At 37.8% G+C, this 17108-nt stretch overlaps 1 protein-coding gene across 1 annotated transcript in view; it reads right to left on the bottom strand.

Moving 5' to 3' along the window:
* Positions 1-1756: 1756 nt before the first annotated feature.
* Positions 1757-17108, bottom strand: part of LOC128985996 (protein tiptop-like) — a 200807-nt gene continuing 185455 nt past the window's right edge. The window contains exons 2-3 of the mRNA XM_054406042.1: positions 15017-15176; positions 1757-10082 (exon numbers count right to left, since the gene is read on the bottom strand). Of these exons, the coding sequence (XP_054262017.1) occupies positions 6707-10082; positions 15017-15176 (3536 nt within the window). The 3' untranslated portion in view covers positions 1757-6706. The remainder of the gene's footprint in view (positions 10083-15016; positions 15177-17108) is intronic.

A 17108-nucleotide genomic window follows, 5' to 3' on the forward strand; every position in this document is an offset into this window, starting at 1 on the left:
TTTCATTGTTAACTCGCGCTCTTTTTGATTTATTTGAAAGCAGTAAGTACTAAATACAGTAATTCGGCTACTCCATCATTCATTTTGTATAATAGGCATTCTTTTGCTTTCCACACTTGGTGACATGTATCAGTTTTCAAATGCTATATGGTAGGTTGTTTAAGTTTTCAAATAATCTGCGTTCATTGAAATCTACCACAAGAGTAATCTAAATTAATAATTTAAACCAATACATCAACATTTTTTAAGTAACGTCACGGCTTTCTTTCAGTCAAACACAGACTATCTAAAGAAATATATTTTAACATATATTCTAAATGATTTTACGAAATAGACAAAAAGACCTAGAACATCTTAAGTCATCCATAATTAATTGCTCTCGTATAAAATGTTTGGACTTTTCATTATTGCTGCTGTGACGTTGTTTATCAAACAACACTTTCTTTGAGTATTAACAATGAAGCATCAACTTCCTTTAGTTCCATTCCTACTTAGTAATGCGGCAGCTTTATAACATTCAGGCATTTATTTTATTGTGTAGCACAGTAGTGCAGTGGGAGGCCTATGCGCCTCAAACCACCTAAGTTTATTTGCTGTTGCCATTGCATGATTAGGCACAAGTGTATCTTTTTCCTTAAGATGATTTGTTTTTCATTTTAGCGAATTTCCCTATAGGGAAGTAGCTATTACCGTAGGTCTCATGGTAAGACTTAGGCCCGGGACCGATTTACTTTTTCATTTTGATGTCCCCAGAGGCCAAAAACACCATTCGTTCAAATTTTTATATATGTATATATATATATATATATATATATATATATAGATTTATATATATATGTGTCCGTGAACACGATAACTTGAGTAATTTTTATCCGATTTTGATGAAATTCGGTTTGAAGGTGTAAGGCGGGATAAACTTGAATGAGTTCGCGATCCAGCATGATCAGACCATGGGAACAGGGTTTTATGGGGGGTTTTATGGGGTAAAAATTGGTTTTTCTCACTTTTGACCCTCAAAACACAAAATTTTTCAATTTTTCTCTAAACCTTCTTAAAGAGCTTAAAAAAACAAACAATTCAGTATATCAAAGTGTTTTTGTACGGTTATTGGTTACGGAGAAGACTAAAAAAATTGTAAATTTAAAATTCCCATGTTATTCTTATAGAGAATATTGTAAAATGTTGTACTTTGCTTGTTTATGGATATCTTTTGATCAAACTTGGCAAATATATTCATTTTATACTAGGCAATAATTATTTTACTTAAAGCACAGACTTTATTAGTTTCCTTGTAGCAGCAAACCTAGGTACTCGTTAAACCTAATGTTATTTAAATAGATCGATTGAAAATCAATTCAGCCAAATGGAAATTTGCTTAGACGGCAGGTTTGCTGCGGCGGGGGTATTTTCCTGTGTCATGATTGTCTTGATATACTAATTTATTTATTTTAATCAGCTATAAATTATTAAATGGATAAACTGGCCAATATAATCACAATATTATCAATAGAAAAGAGGTGTTACTGAAAGCACGGCCAAATTTACGTCCCCTTAAATAAAGGGAAATAAAAATGGTTCATTTAGAAGAGCTAATTGTAAAACCATTATTGTTTTTCTATGGAAAATAGTATATGATAAGTATATGATAAATAGTATATTATAAAACAACTTTCCTTTACATGCGTACGTAAACGCATTCAGACGCACCAAGTCACCAAAGCCTTTATAGAGAGGTTACAAAATAAAACCAACATAATTGCAGCAAGACTTATTTTATTGAAATCAATAATTGTCTATCAATAGTATAATTAGAATAAAAGAAACATCAACAGCATTGAGGGCGTTCATAAGAACATTTCTGAGGTCCAGCTGACCGGCTCAACACCCTGACGTCATGATGACGATAGGACGATGGGCCAATCAGCTGTTACACGCCAGTCTATCTGTACACATCCCAATATACAGCCGCTATACAATCTTGTTTGGAGCGGTCCGGTACAGTGGCGCTCGCGGTGTACAGTGGTCACCGGTCACCTCGAGCGCCCAGCACCGGACCGCGTTAGAGGTATGAACACATGCACTCTGTCGTAATAAAAAATCCTACATTTACATTTGGAGCAAAAAATATCAAATTTGATCACTGAGAGAAGGAAAACACTTCACCAGCTTCAATCGTATACTTGCATTTGGTCAAAAGAGCGAATAAGTCTTATATGAACGAGTGGGCAAGAGAAATGGATATAGTAGAGTTGTGGCATCCGGTTGTGTAAAACCTTCCACTGCGATTTGAACGTTAGGAGGTAAATAGAACAATATAACAAACAATCTTGATAACATGGAACAAAAATTAAAAATAAGCTGAAATGTACTTCTTGCCCACTCGGGTACAACCTACAATAATAACATTAGAAAACACAAAAAGAGTGAGCAATACACGAAAATATGAATATTGGCAATAACATCAAATGAAAAGGAACGATCAGAACTTGAATAACAACTACTACACAAAATGTCCCACAAAAATTACACAGCAAAATCTCCAATGTTATTATTATAACTTGTACTAGAACACAACGAAGTTTAAATGAACAATAAATATATTTTGTACACGATGTAGTCTATATGTTTTAACTATATATCACATATAATAAATAAACTATTTATACATACTTATTGCAAGAGTAATTATAATCATCAGCTGTTTACTCTAGATACTAAAACATTAAGAAATTAATGTTATCTTAAAGCTTACATCGTTATCAAAATCGTATCTACAGAGTCTAACTGGATCACTTAACTATTTTATGAACTCCTCTAAAATGTCTATGGGTTAAATTTTATCATTAACGTTAAATAAGGGTAACAGTGTCTGAATACAATTAAAGCTCAGAATTACAAGAAGAAAGATTAAAACCATTCAATTCTGTGTACAATATTACACTTGAGAAAGAAATATGTATTAAAATTATCGCATTCTGTATATTTTTTTATTACTAAAGTATTTGTAATGAAACATAGTTCATACCATTAGCGTATTTGATTTTGTAAATTTCACAAATCTAATCCTAACTAAATCCTTGTAAAATACATAATGTTTGTGCCAAAAATTCCAGCATTTGCTTAATTTCTCTAAATGATAAATACATTTGATTTTTTACTAAATGAGATCTGTTGTAACAACAGTATTACTACAACAAGTAGAAAGGCAAGACAAGTTTGGATAGTCTAAATGCACATTCTTGTCTCAGTATGAATGTGTCGATTGCATGAAGATTTTCGTCTTGGGTTAAATTCAAGTCTAGTTCCAATCAATTACAGTACTAATATACGCAGTGTTAAGAAATGTTGCCACGTTGACCACATATTGGCAAACTAATATATTTCCTGATTATTAATTATAGAGATAAGCTACAATAAAATATAAAAACCATAAGTCTCTTTAAAATGTAAAATATTGCAAAGTCTTGGCAAAGACCCTTAAAACGGAATGATCCATGAACCTCGTTTTACCACAGTTTGATATGCAAGTCTCGCAGTATACTGTAGAACTAGATTGCGATTTACTTCGTGTTCAATCAACACGCAGCGTTACCCCTCGTCCCATAACTAAAACTAAACCCAGAATCGCCTCTAACGACTTTAAGTTATGGAAGCTAAAAGGAACATCTGCTCGAGCGGATCTGAGTGCGTTTTAAATCGTGTCCATTCTGACGAAATATGATCACGTCCGACGACACATAACGCGGTAGTTAGTTAGTGTTAGTCGTGCTAGGGGTGGGGGGAGAAGATGAGAATAGCGTGTGGCGGCGACAGCTGTCTATCCATCCATCAAGAGGCCCGGGAGAGCAACGGATATAGAACACAACCTCACTACTTTATTGTCATATTGACGGATTTATTCGGGACTAAGTCTGGCCTACCATAGACAACACATCCTGGCATGTTTTATGGGGCTCCAGCCAAATGGGTTACTAGCCATCGCCATCGTCTTGTCTGCCGTCACTAAGGGATGCCACAAGGTAGTCTCTTGGAGCCATCACTGTTTTATTGGTACTGTTCAATTTGAAAACTGGTCTCATGATAACGAATAAATTTTAAGTAGTTAACCGTATTGCATCAACCAGAAATATACAGTCCCAATTAGTTCATACATTTTCAAAATAATTCTCAGCTTTTTAATCTTAGTTATTAATTGAAAAAGAATATAGTGCAATTAATTAGACCGTTTGCATATATTGCAAATTAATAGTTGGTATATTGCCAACTATTAACCTGCATTTATCAAACTTTAGTAGAAAAAGCATAAAAAATAATGAGTTTAAATCGTTGTTAGCGGAAAAACTGAGCATTGAGTCAGCAAAAGACTGATTATTTATATTAATAGTATTTTTTTTTCAAAACGTTTTAAAGTGCAATGTTTTGAAAACTAAATTTCTTTGTCAGATTTACATTTTAAGAAATGTAAACATAATAACCTTTTTTAATTGACTTTAGGTATAGTATAAGAACACTTTTTCGCCCTGTCAAAAATCATCCCAAAGAACAGTGAAAAACAGAGAATTTGCATACCCGTATTCTTTGCCAAAGTCGGTTAAGGTAACGTTTTTGAAACAAGGTAATCAATTGATGCAACTGAGTTTAGAAATTATTCTCAGGACCAAGCAAGGCGTAGAGACGAGTCAGACAGTGACACAGCGAGGCGGGAGACATCTTGAAATAGAGAAGACAAGATGGTGGAGATTTATTGGATATCCCGGCCATAATAATGATTTACAAGAGACAAGCGCGTCTCGGTGAAGGACAAACATTTGACATGTCTCTCTTATTTATGCCTTCGACGACGCATCAAAGGCGTCTCTAATTAATAAACGGCTGCCAGCTGCCTGCATTGTTGCCACGTCGCTTGCTTCACTGTCTTACTATTTATTAATTCATTTGGATGTTCATTCTGAGTTTCCTAATATTTAAACACAAGTTTAGTTGGGCTAAGTATTCCCAATCTTCATTTGCAAAAAAATGTTATTTCATTTTGAATTTAAGATAATATTTTTAAATGTACGGTCGATCTAGATGAGATTTCCTATTGCTGAGTGAAAGATTATTTCTGATAAGGTTTTTCGGAATACTCACGATTATATACAAGTAATGTCTAGGTTAGCTATCGCATTCTGTACGGCAACATTGAAGTGATCAATCTGGCATCGACGTACCTCCATGACCAGGATGTGAAGCCCGGACGGTGTCATGGCGTCGACGCGACTGTACATTCCAGTTGACTTTGATAAAATGATTGTCTTATTGGTCGGGAGGAGGGACTCTCTCGTCTACTGTAAATCACGGGATAAGAGGCACAGGCTGATCATTAGAGAACCGGTTGTGTTGTTGTGTGTGGGCTGTGACACGACTGTGACTGTCTCGCGAGCCTGCAGCGAACTTTCCATCTACGGACACCAACATAACACTCAGATCGCTTCAAAACCGAAACCGCTAGTAAATACTACCGAGGTTCAAGGATTCAACCCTAACGTTTTAGACCCAGCAGAACTGAGCGACTTGGAAATGCATGGTTATTGAAATATACATGTTCTACTTAATTTTGTTTACATAATTATAAATAAAGCACCACTAAAACATTAAATCATCTCTGCTAGTAATTCATCGACAAAATCTATCAAGTTTCCTTCCAGATATATTTTTCATTACATGGGCATTTTAAAATGGACGGAGGGGACTGCTACAGGTTTCGTATACATTTGAAGTTAAGGTGTTATTTAGAATATCGGTGTAGAGCCGTGTAAAACTAAATAAATAAATCTATAGTAAATAAAAACGTACATCTTTGTAATTTGGAAAACAACTTACGAAATTATAATGGTATATAACTCACACAAAGTAAGGAATTGGGCATTTTAACGTGTCCCCGAGCACAGGTTTAAAACATATAGACTACTTAGACTCTATGTTATTGTACACTCGATACTGAGGGTCGGTATACACGAGAACTAGCCTAGGACTGAGCCCGATGCAAAAAGTGACTGAAAATCAGCAGCGTATACACATTGTACATGATAACAGTAGAAAATAATGACTATTATGTTTGTATACATAATTTACAAACACCCAATTATACCGGAAGAGTAGAAGATAATTCGATAATACGTATAGTAACGTTACAAGGAAACCGCGATCTTCTATATTACTTACAGTACAGCTAGGCTAAGAGGTTCGATAAAAATTACTTCGCTATACGAAAAACTCTAATATTAGCAAAACTGTTAACAAACACGAGTGTACGTATACGGTAGAGTTTACTTTCAGGACTTAAGAGCTAAGTCAGGGGCGTCGTTTTAACAACTATATTTTAAAATAAAGCGTATTACTGAAAATAGTTTACAACACGAAATTTCTTGAAACACTTAAGAAACAACACCTCCTAGGAGTCGTGGAGAATCCTTTAAATAACAGTACAATAATAAATAAAGATTACAACGAGATTATTGATAAATATCACGTATCTCTTAGAAGATAGAGTATACATAGTTGTGGGCCGAAGGCCAGGTATACAGTTGACCAGATCGAACTGACCGGGAGATCACAACGTCCCTAAACTACGGCCCGGGGGCCAGATATGGTATCATCACAACGCGATCTGTACAGGAATGACACTTTCTAATGTACACATTTACGCTCACGATTACTTCTCGGGCTATACATATTTACTTGACAGTTGCTTGGCGAGTTCAGTGTACTTGAGGAACTTTGAGTGCGGGCTCTCCTCGAAGCTGTTTTGCTGAGTGGGACTTTTCCCTGAGGATGTCGAGGCCGCGTTGTTGGACTTACCACCATGAGGACCGGGGGAGGCGCCACTGACGCCTGCTTGAGCTTTTAGAGCCACCGGGTCAGGAATGACACCGTCTTTGACGAAATGCATCTTGCTGAGATGGTGTCTGTACGCTCCTTTGGATATAAAGGGCGTGTCACAGAAAGCGCACTTCATGATGGAGTCTGCGGTAACTACGGCGTCGTTGCAGGCCCAGCTGAAAGCTAATATAGCTCCTGGAGTAGTCGCTGACTGTGGTGTCTGTGAAGATCCGGCACCCATTGATAAAGGTCCCTGATTCGAGGATGATGGCCTACCCGAGCTACTCGAATGATGGTGTGTTTCAGTCTTATCACAGAGTTTCTGCAGAGCAGCTAAAGGGTGGCTAGTTCCTTTCCCACTGGAGACGGTAGGTTCAGAGGACGCACCTCCTCCTGAAGCTCCTCCAGAGAGATTATCAAACATTGACGATAGCGCCCCCAAGCTTCCGGTGGTCTTCTTCTCTATAGTGCTTCGAGGGGTTCCTGATCTGTCACTACTTGCTGGACTACTAGTACTGTTTCTGCAAGGACTGTTTGGGACTGGTTCACTGGACGATGGTCTTATCGGGGTAGGTTGCCTAGGACTAAGTCCAGGGCTAACCATGCTGTTGTGACTCCGGCGGTCTTCTTCGGGTTCGTCATGAGTTAACCTTGGTGACGGCAATGGTTCCTCCTTTACACTTCGTTGTAAATTAAGTCCGTCACTGTGATAACTCCTCCTTTCATCTTCATCGTCTCCATTTTCCAGATCTTCTTTCTTTACGACTATACCGTGTCTCATGTTACTCTCTAAGGGCACCTCATCATCTTCAATTTCTTTCTTAATGCGGACGTCTTCTTCGGTGGAATCATCGTGGGTCAAGTTTTTTGCTGATGGTGGAGTTTGTATCCTCTTCTCAGGTGTTGTCCGCGGCGTAGAACTCATTAATCTGTCCGTTTGGTCAAACTTCCTATCGGGCGTAGAAGCTTCGGTGCGACCACGTTCTGACATTGAACTGGACTCACTCCCGCTTCGTTCTCTTCTACCAAAATGGCCGTGAGAATGGTGAGGATAGTTTCTAAGAAGATTCATTGTTTGAGGATCGACAAGAGGTTTGGTGTAATCGACACTCTCGTCAATACCTAACCTCTTCAGAATGCTGGAACCGATAACCCCTTGACCCATACCACCAGGACCAGCGTAGCCAGACGCTCCATGCCTTGCTCTTGAGTCAAAACTTTTTTCTATTAACTTTTCTATTGCATTAAGAACAGAAGGAGAAGATGTTTTACCATCTTGCTTAGCAGAATCCTTATCAGGACTGGTGGGGGGAACTGAAAGATCAGTGGCCGACGGGGATAGTTGTGCATCTTCTTTTTTGATTTTTCTGCTTTCTCTAAGAGCTTGTGTGACACTGGCGTGTTGTTCACTAGGCATCATGTTACTGGATAATAATGCCGACTTGAGGAGATTTCTCTGATCACTACTGATATGTCCTCCTCCTATACACATTCTGATGTGATCAACAAACACAGCCATATCGATCTTCTCGCCACATTTTTCGCAGGTTATACGCCCAGCCGAATGCATTTCACGGCCGATTTTCCCACCCATCATCATCATTCCTCCTTCGCCATTTTTTAACTCATTTTGAGCTCTTTCTAGCTCTAAGAGTTTTCTGACAGGAAGGGACTTTTTCCTTTTTTCTCGAGTTTGCCTTCTTCGTCCACCGCTTTCTGTAATGGATCTCATAATATGCTCTTTGTAATGTGAGTTTTTAACCATGTGATTACTAAGCTCTTTCAAAGAACTAAATGCTTGATCACAAACTTTGCAAGTGAGAACTGCGCTTACATGACTGCTAGCTGCACTTGCACCTCCGGCTGAACTTACGGTTCCACTGCTACCGTTTCCAGACGACCCACCTCCACCACTGCCACCATTTCCCCCACTAGATTTTCCTTCATCTGCCGACTTCCAAGAAATAATTTGCTCTTGAGAGATAATGTTTGTATAATGCTGAGTTTGCTGCATGTGACTTGTCATCTCTGCCAATGACCTGAAGCTTTGGCCGCACCACATACATTTCAATATTTGCCTAGTTTGCTCAGCACCTTTACCCAGCCAGACGTCCTGTCCTCGAACGAGTTTTCTTGGTAATGGCATCGTCTCTTTAATTAGAAGATTGAGGTCTGCTGGAGAGGGTTTGCCACTACCTGACGATGAAAGATTTGGCAAGCTAACTGGAGGAACAGATGAGGTAGGTGTTGTTGGTGGGGGGATTGGTGGTGGAGGAGGCTGAATGTTCGGGACAGGAACGTTTACTCCACAGTGCTTCGCTTCCTTCATATGCGTCGTCATAGCTGCCAAAGTCGGAAAGCTCTGTTTGCACCACACACATTTCAACACATCTTTCGCCTGATCAGCTCCTTTGTTGAGCCAATGTGACTGCCACGCGCTGTGCCTTCCTCCAGAACTTGCGCTATTTCCCATTGACCTGAATTCGTCCCCTCCAAGCTTACTGAGTTCACTCATCTTTTCTAAAGCTTTTGTCGCATCACTTGGGGTAAATGCTGGCTTATCCTTCATCTTTCCGTTCCACAATGAGCTATCACTACTTGAATGACTGTTGAGGCTCGCGTTAAGTTTTGGCGACAAGCTATTTGCTGCAGCCACGGCAGCAGCAAAGTATGGGAAGTGAGAGGCAACTACTGGAGATGTCCACGGAGATACAACGGTCTTGAAATCGGTATTGACTCTTGGCGTTTTTCTCGGTTGCGGGCTCGGAGATTGCGAACCACAGGAAGAATCGTCTTGTCCTCTCTTTCTACTTGAGACTGATAGATCTAGAGGACTCGATTCCGAATTAGGGACCGGAGATGCTTTACTTAAGTCAAGACCTGAACCTTCATCAGAGCCCCGTTTCTTGCTGAAATCTAATACAGCAGCGTCTGTATCGTTTGGCGATCGAGGTGGAGGGGATCGCGGAGAAACTAACGAAGTAGCTGGGATCAACATCGGGGGTGAAGACGATGAAGACACCAGAGGAGACACAGAGCCCTGCGGTGATGTCATGACAAGCCTGTGAGGCGCCATCACGGGTAGAAAGGCAGGTGGGATGAGCGACACAGGACTGACTGGAGCCATGGGTAGTGCTCTGTCGGAGCCCTCAGAGTCCCGGGACGGGCACCTCGGCGGAATGGACGAACATCTCGAGTCTCTTGACGGGCTCGTCTGATCCCTGAAACAGGAGAGTCTAATTAAAAAGGCGGTATTATTTACGGTGACATTAAAGTGAACTACGATCTGACGACATTCCCCGGTTATAAATAGCGTGTCACTGAGCGCTGATGTCCAATGACGGGAACTAATCGCGGCGGCCAAACAGCCATTAAGCGGGGACCATAAATTGTTCGACAGAAGCGGAGATCTCCTCCACGTTCTCATACTAAGAGCGGTGTCGAGCTCTTCGTCATTGACCGTGTAATTCCTTCTTGTCAAGTTTCCCAGAAAGATGATCCTTTACCTTGATACTTATTCGTTTAAGATGCCGAAACAAAATGCGGTTTCTAACCTCCCTTTGCAAATACAACTCCCCCTTCATCCTCGTTTTTATGCAAGGCTTTTTGTCGCGAACCGCTTTGGAAAAATGTTTGCGCTGTTGATTTACGATAATGGGTGCGCACCGGTGCTAAATATCGCTGCAAGACGGGCGCTGCGCCCCCTGCCGAGCGTCAAACGACCTTAGATCGATCCGAGCACAATGTGTTGGTATAATGCTACACAACTCAACACCTCGAGAAATTTGATAAAACATTATTTAGAATCTATGTTATTTTAATTGTCAATAATTTAAAGAATAGGCTATACAAATAAACGGTATCATCAAACTGACACACACTTTCTCCCATAAGATTGTAAACAACCTTTATCATGGGTAAGCGGTGGAAGTAACTAAGATATTCTTTAGGGATAAATCACAAAAGTTGCAATAACTTTGGAACCGTAATTGTTACAGCAATTGCGGGTTGCACTATTTTTGTTTAGAATTCTGTTATTATATTACATTATATATTATATAATGTAAATAATCAAATATTTTATTTCATCCTTAGAAAATTTAAGGGTGTTCCTTTTCCTTTATTAAAAAACAAATTATCACCCCTTTTAAATATACTATGAAAACCTTGTATACAACTTGCAGTTAAAATGTATTTCCAACATTGAAAAAATGTAAAAAAATTAAAAAAAAAAGTATAAACTATTATGACAATGTATGGACCAGGCATTTGTACGATCAATTCTTGGTGATGTTGCATATATAAAACGAGTACAACAGCAAAATCTCATAATAATAATAGATAATTAGTATGCACTTTGTTCATTCTTTCTATGGAACAATTTACATGGCTTCCGAATACGTCTAATCAATACACTAACGAACATTTCTCCTAAATAACCGGCTCCCTAATTAACAACAACATTAATCACTCTAAGCTTCGAATCGAATATCGAGTAACATCGCAAAAACGTCTGAGCAAAGAATTTAATCCGTTCAGAATACATCAAAACAGCGGAGTTGGGCGGGTTATTGAAATTTACGGCTGGTTCCTTAATTACAGCAGCGAGGAGTTGTGAGGGAGAGGCGACTCTCTCGTGATAAACTGGCGTCAACGGCTCAGAGACCTTCTCATTCTCATCCCTTCATACTCATCTGCTATACACAGTGTGGAATATAGTGAAAACACGTAGGTACTGTCACCAACGGCTCAGAGACCTTCTTATTCTCAACCCTTCGTACTCATCTGCTATACACTGTGTGGAATATACTGAAAAAACGTAGGTACTGTAACCAACGGCTCAGAGACCTTCTTATTCTCATCCCTTCGTACTCATCTGCTATACACTGTGTGGAATATACTGAAAAAACGTAGGTACTGTAACCAACGGCTCAGAGACCTTCTTATTCTCATCCCTTCGTACTCATCTGCTATACACTGTGTGGAATACTGAAAACACGTAGGTACTGTAACCAACGGCTCAGAGACCTTCTCATTCTCATCCCTTCATACACATCTGCTATACACTGTGTGGTGTATACTGAAAACACGTACTGTAACCAACGGCTCAGAGACCTTCTCATTCTCATCCCTTCATACACATCTGCTATACACTGTGTGCTATATACTGGAATCATGTACTGTAACCAACGGCTCAGAGACCTTCTCATTCTCATCCCTTCATACACATCTGCTACACTGTGTGGTGTATACTGAAAACATGTACTGTAACCAACGGCTCAGAGACCTTCTTATTCTCATCCCTTCGTACACATCTGTTATACACTGTGTGCTATATACTGGAATCATGTAGGACTGTAACCAACGGCTCAGAGACCTTCTCATTCTCATCCCTTCATACACATCTGCTATACACTATGTGCTATATATACTGGAATCATGTACTGTAACCAACGGCTCAGAGACCTTCTCATTCTTATCCCTTCATACACATCTGCTATACACTGAGTGGAATATACTGTAATGGTTAAGTTTATTTCATTTTTAAGAGGATATGAACAATCTTGTATTAGAAAAACATCCAAAATAGTTTTCATTTGTTCATCTTTTGAAAATAAATCGATAAACAAATATATATGCAAAAAGGTGTGTGAATATGATATGATATTATGATTCTCGTAAAGTGGAAAGCATTTACGTTTTCATTATTGTTTTGATTTCAAGTAGCCTTCATGTATGTTCATTGTAAGGACCATTATTCTTAGCCGTAAAAGGTTACATTTGGCTAACAAGCTCTACTCTAAAGTAGATTAAGGCTTACGTAAGTATTTCATCTTAAAGTTGACAAAAGAGAGGACGTTGTTTTTCACCCGCGCTCGCCGCCTCCAACTGAACATTAATCACAGCAACGTCTTCCTATGTACAAATTGTTTTATTTTGTTTCTTTTGTTCGCATAATTATAATTTATTCTGATTCCGGACAGTTTTTAGTATCCCTATTTGTTTCTCGGAGTTTTCTGACGTCAGGCTCTCATAAATACAGCTCTTCGCTCGGGTTGTGCTATAGTAGTTCACTTATTTGCCAAATGTGAGTTGTAAGGCAACGAGAATGTGCGCAGAGTTCAGTGTTTGAGATTTGTTTAAACAGGGTCAGTAATACTAATACAACGCACTGATGAACTGTTGTTCCGTAAAAGACTAGTTTAATATAAACTCACTAGGTGAACGAATTTTGAAAAAGTGAAGAATACACATATTATGTTTATTACGAGTACTGGACTTTATGTTTCACAACGTGTACCACGTTAAAAATGATATACATACTAACATTATTTATAACAGAGCTAAACAAGAACATTGCCTATGACATCAGGATTATTATCCGAACCATCAGCTCGGAAGTAACGAACCTTTGAATTGATAAAACGCTTTTACCTTAAAAAGCAACAAATTAAATTAAAATATTAACTTTAAAACGAACCAGTGAATCGGCAGTCCGGGGACAACTTGGTATACGTATGACAACTGTTTACTGTTCATTCATATGTATGACGTAATTATGAACCAACATGCGGAAAATGCAGCTCTCTTTAAGCCTGAATCTGATTGTGTGCGAGTTTATAGAGTAAAAACAAAATATAGTAACGGACAATGGTTAATCGAGTGGCTTCGTCAAAAAGATTTTACTGGGTTTTAATGGGAATGGTCTTGACACTGTATCAACAACGAATCAAAAATCATTTATTATCCTTATATATAATTCTGTAAGACAAAATTTTTACCAGAAAATTGTGGACGTCTGGTAAGTCGTAGAAAAGTGGGAGGGGTCTTAAATTAAAGGTCTTGACCCCAGGGACTCGGGAAAAATAGCAGAATTGCCGTAAAGCTACCAGAAAACGAGATATAACGTAAAATGTTCTCCATAAGAATAGCATTAGAAGCCATTTACTGCAGATTTTTGTTTACTTCAATACAGCTGATCCGTGATTTATCATCAAGCCAGTGAGCAATATTAACATTTGGATTACTTATTTGCCAGTCAATTCTGCAATGTACTGTATACTATATAAAACCAGGGATAACGTAACCTATAATAATTAAGACTTTTTAGTTATATTATAGAATGTTATAATACTGTATAATGTATACATTATTTTACTGTGAAATTTTTAAAATTTGGTTATTTTGAACGTTAAACATGAAATAACCAAATTGACTAAATAATTAACGATACAAGATTAAATGGAAAACTTCTGCTTTGTTTTTATTTTAAAACATGTTCTAGATTTATTCTACACTTTCTTTATTTTAATGTATTTTTTTATGTTGATCAGAAAAATCTAAGGTTGAGTTTGGTCAATAGGATGCCTTTACTTTACACTAATGTTGTTAAACCTCAACAAAAGGAGTCTTAGAAATATTAACTGGGTAGGGATGTTAATTTCTAGCGGGTTTGGCCAAGAACTAAGCTTACCTCAACACACCTTTATTTGCCTTTTCATATTTGACGATGACAATTTCCAAAATTCCAATCAGGGAAGTATTTTTTTATCACCATTAACCACAAGACCAAAGCTTCTTTAAAAACCCAGTATTTATTCACAAACAATTATAATTTTGCTGCCTTTAGCAGAGTTAAACCTTTAAAGTGATTTGAATGATTTATTGAAAATAACATCAACAAAGGCAAACAAAGACAAACAACAAACTGTTTTTTACACAAAAGATATGGCGTAATGGCGTACAGAGATATCTATTCTGACACATGGTTGTATTTCTTAGTTTGTTTAAATATTAGAATAATTTGTTTTATATTATTGAGCTTTTTAGGGACTTATGTCCCTACAAGCCACTAGTGTAAATATAAAACAGTTTCAAAACATGAACCAATCAAGGTTAGGGTTTTCACAACAAAAAATAAATAAAAAAGTTAAAGATGCGGAGTTTATTTAGTTCAATTTTTGTTATAACATTGTGCTTTTGGCACTTATTTCTTCAACCGATAATGTATTACATTCCTTGAGTTTAAATAAATGCAAGTATACAGATTTAATTCTTTCCTCGTTAGCTATAATCTTCTATTGTAATTGGTAAACGTACATAGCAGCAGTATATTATTAAACCTAACGAGTTTGCTGATATAACATCTGTTTACCTGAGCACAATCTCAGTCTCCGGCTCCAAGGGGTTGGTAGGATGCTGGGGGGAACACGGCTGAGACGCCGACGAGTCTACTGAGTCTTCTTCTTCGTCCTCTGAAGGGGTTGCTTCGTCCCCTAAACCTTCTGGGGGTGGTTCACCTTCACCTCCCTCCCCTGCAACACACACAATTCAATGATAATTTTGGACACCACAGAGAAAACAAGAAATATGAAATTTAAATCTTGAAATATACATTTTACAACAATTAATTGGCTTGACGAACACATTCACAAGATATTGGGCAAGATGATTCAACAGATTGGAGCCGTACCTTTCCAAAGCTTATTTAGTCAGACTGTCGTCAAAGACATAAGAAATCTATACAGTTGTATAATATGTGGGCTACTGTATTTTTAACAGTTTTAAAACTTAATGAAAAGAGATTAAGTGCAGTGTAACAATATGCAACAAAACACGTAAAATATAAAAAATAATAAGTTTGAAAATCCGAGGAATTCATTTGGCAACCTTAACTTAAAAGCACGGTCGTATCAATAATTCGAATGAGCTAGTATCAAGCCGCCATAAAATTGTGTCACCGAAGTTGTAGAACAAGTCGTTATCAAAGCTTTACTAAGTTGTCCCAGACTTTAATTACAAACGAGGAATAGTTTAGCAAATTGAAGGCGATCATCTTGGCGCCAACATCAAGGAATGGGGGAAGCAAAATTGTATCGTCGGTTGATATTGTTTGGAGACGGCCCAAGAATATTCTACTTGTCAACAGTCAAAAATACGGCTTAGTAGACGTCAAAGGCCTTGGGGACGTTTGCCCTAGAATTACAACTGAATTGGTGTTTTAAGACTTCTATTTAGGGCAGCATCTTCTTCCCCATATCAGAAGGGAATTTAACACACTAGTAAAATATTTTGAAATGCGTCCAATGTAGCTAAAATAACTCAATAAAAATATAAAAAAAGATCACATAATATAACATCTGTACTACTTACTCATTGCAAAGAAAACGAGTATACATCTATGGTGTATTCTATAAATATACTTATTTAGATTTATCTCAGTTGTATAATTTTGAATTAATACTATCTAGCCTACTTTTATACTGATAAATTTGAGGAAGGAGGAAAAACTTTACATCATACCTACTAGTTGAGGGATACGGTTATTAGTTAGACTAAGGTATCAATAGAGCAAAAGAAACAATTGGTATTTCAACAATATTCAACATAAATCCACACAAGTACATAGCCTATTTTAACACGGATATTCAGCACTCGCTCACTACTGAAATAGCATAATTCGCGGCAATGTAGTTGAACAGACGGTAAACAGACGTAATGGGGGTAAATAGACTACAACGGACGGCAAGAAGAAAGGAACTAAGACGGATGGTCCGACAGGTGGGAACAATTAATAAAGAGACGCCGCTAATCAAGAACTGTAATGGAGAAGAATCCGCTGTTGGAAGTGCTAACTTGTTCTATCTATCAGGAGGCTGGCACTGGCACTGGCACTGGCACACGGTGAACAGGTGATCCCCGGCCAAGTCTGTAAACGGTGCTCATTATGTCGCTACAGTATTCACTAAACTGTGGCAACAATCAACAAAAACTTACTGACAGGAGAAACTCCAAATCATTTCAGAAATGAACTGTTCCAAGAAGGGAAATAACTTAGCTAATGTGACAAAATGAATTATTAACTTGCAGAAGTTCCCTACTTTTGATTTTATGTTAGCAATAACTAGGAAGATTGCATAACTTAATTGATGTAAGAAGTTAAAAGAAGATAGCAAACATCAATAATAATCGTCGTAATAGAAAATGCAAGTTCATGAATGATTTTTACATTACAAATTTTAAATATGCTAAAGCACGGCAACTTCATAAATTAAGTTGACTTATAGTCTTTTTCACAACAAACTTGTTTCGTATTTGCAATAATGAAGAATTTAATTAAAAATAATCTATTTCGTTGCTTTTTCCAATCAGCGTACACTTGTCCTAAGGTTGATGAATACAAGAAGTGACAATTACCTGAAAAATAATCAGGATAACTTTTATTCTTTCGATAAACGTTCTAAAAT

Source organism: Macrosteles quadrilineatus, unplaced genomic scaffold (assembly GCF_028750875.1).
Source record: "Macrosteles quadrilineatus isolate MER2022 unplaced genomic scaffold, UCM_ALF_1.0 Scaffold_2__2_contigs__length_208266976, whole genome shotgun sequence".
Lineage (NCBI taxonomy): Eukaryota > Metazoa > Arthropoda > Insecta > Hemiptera > Cicadellidae > Macrosteles > Macrosteles quadrilineatus.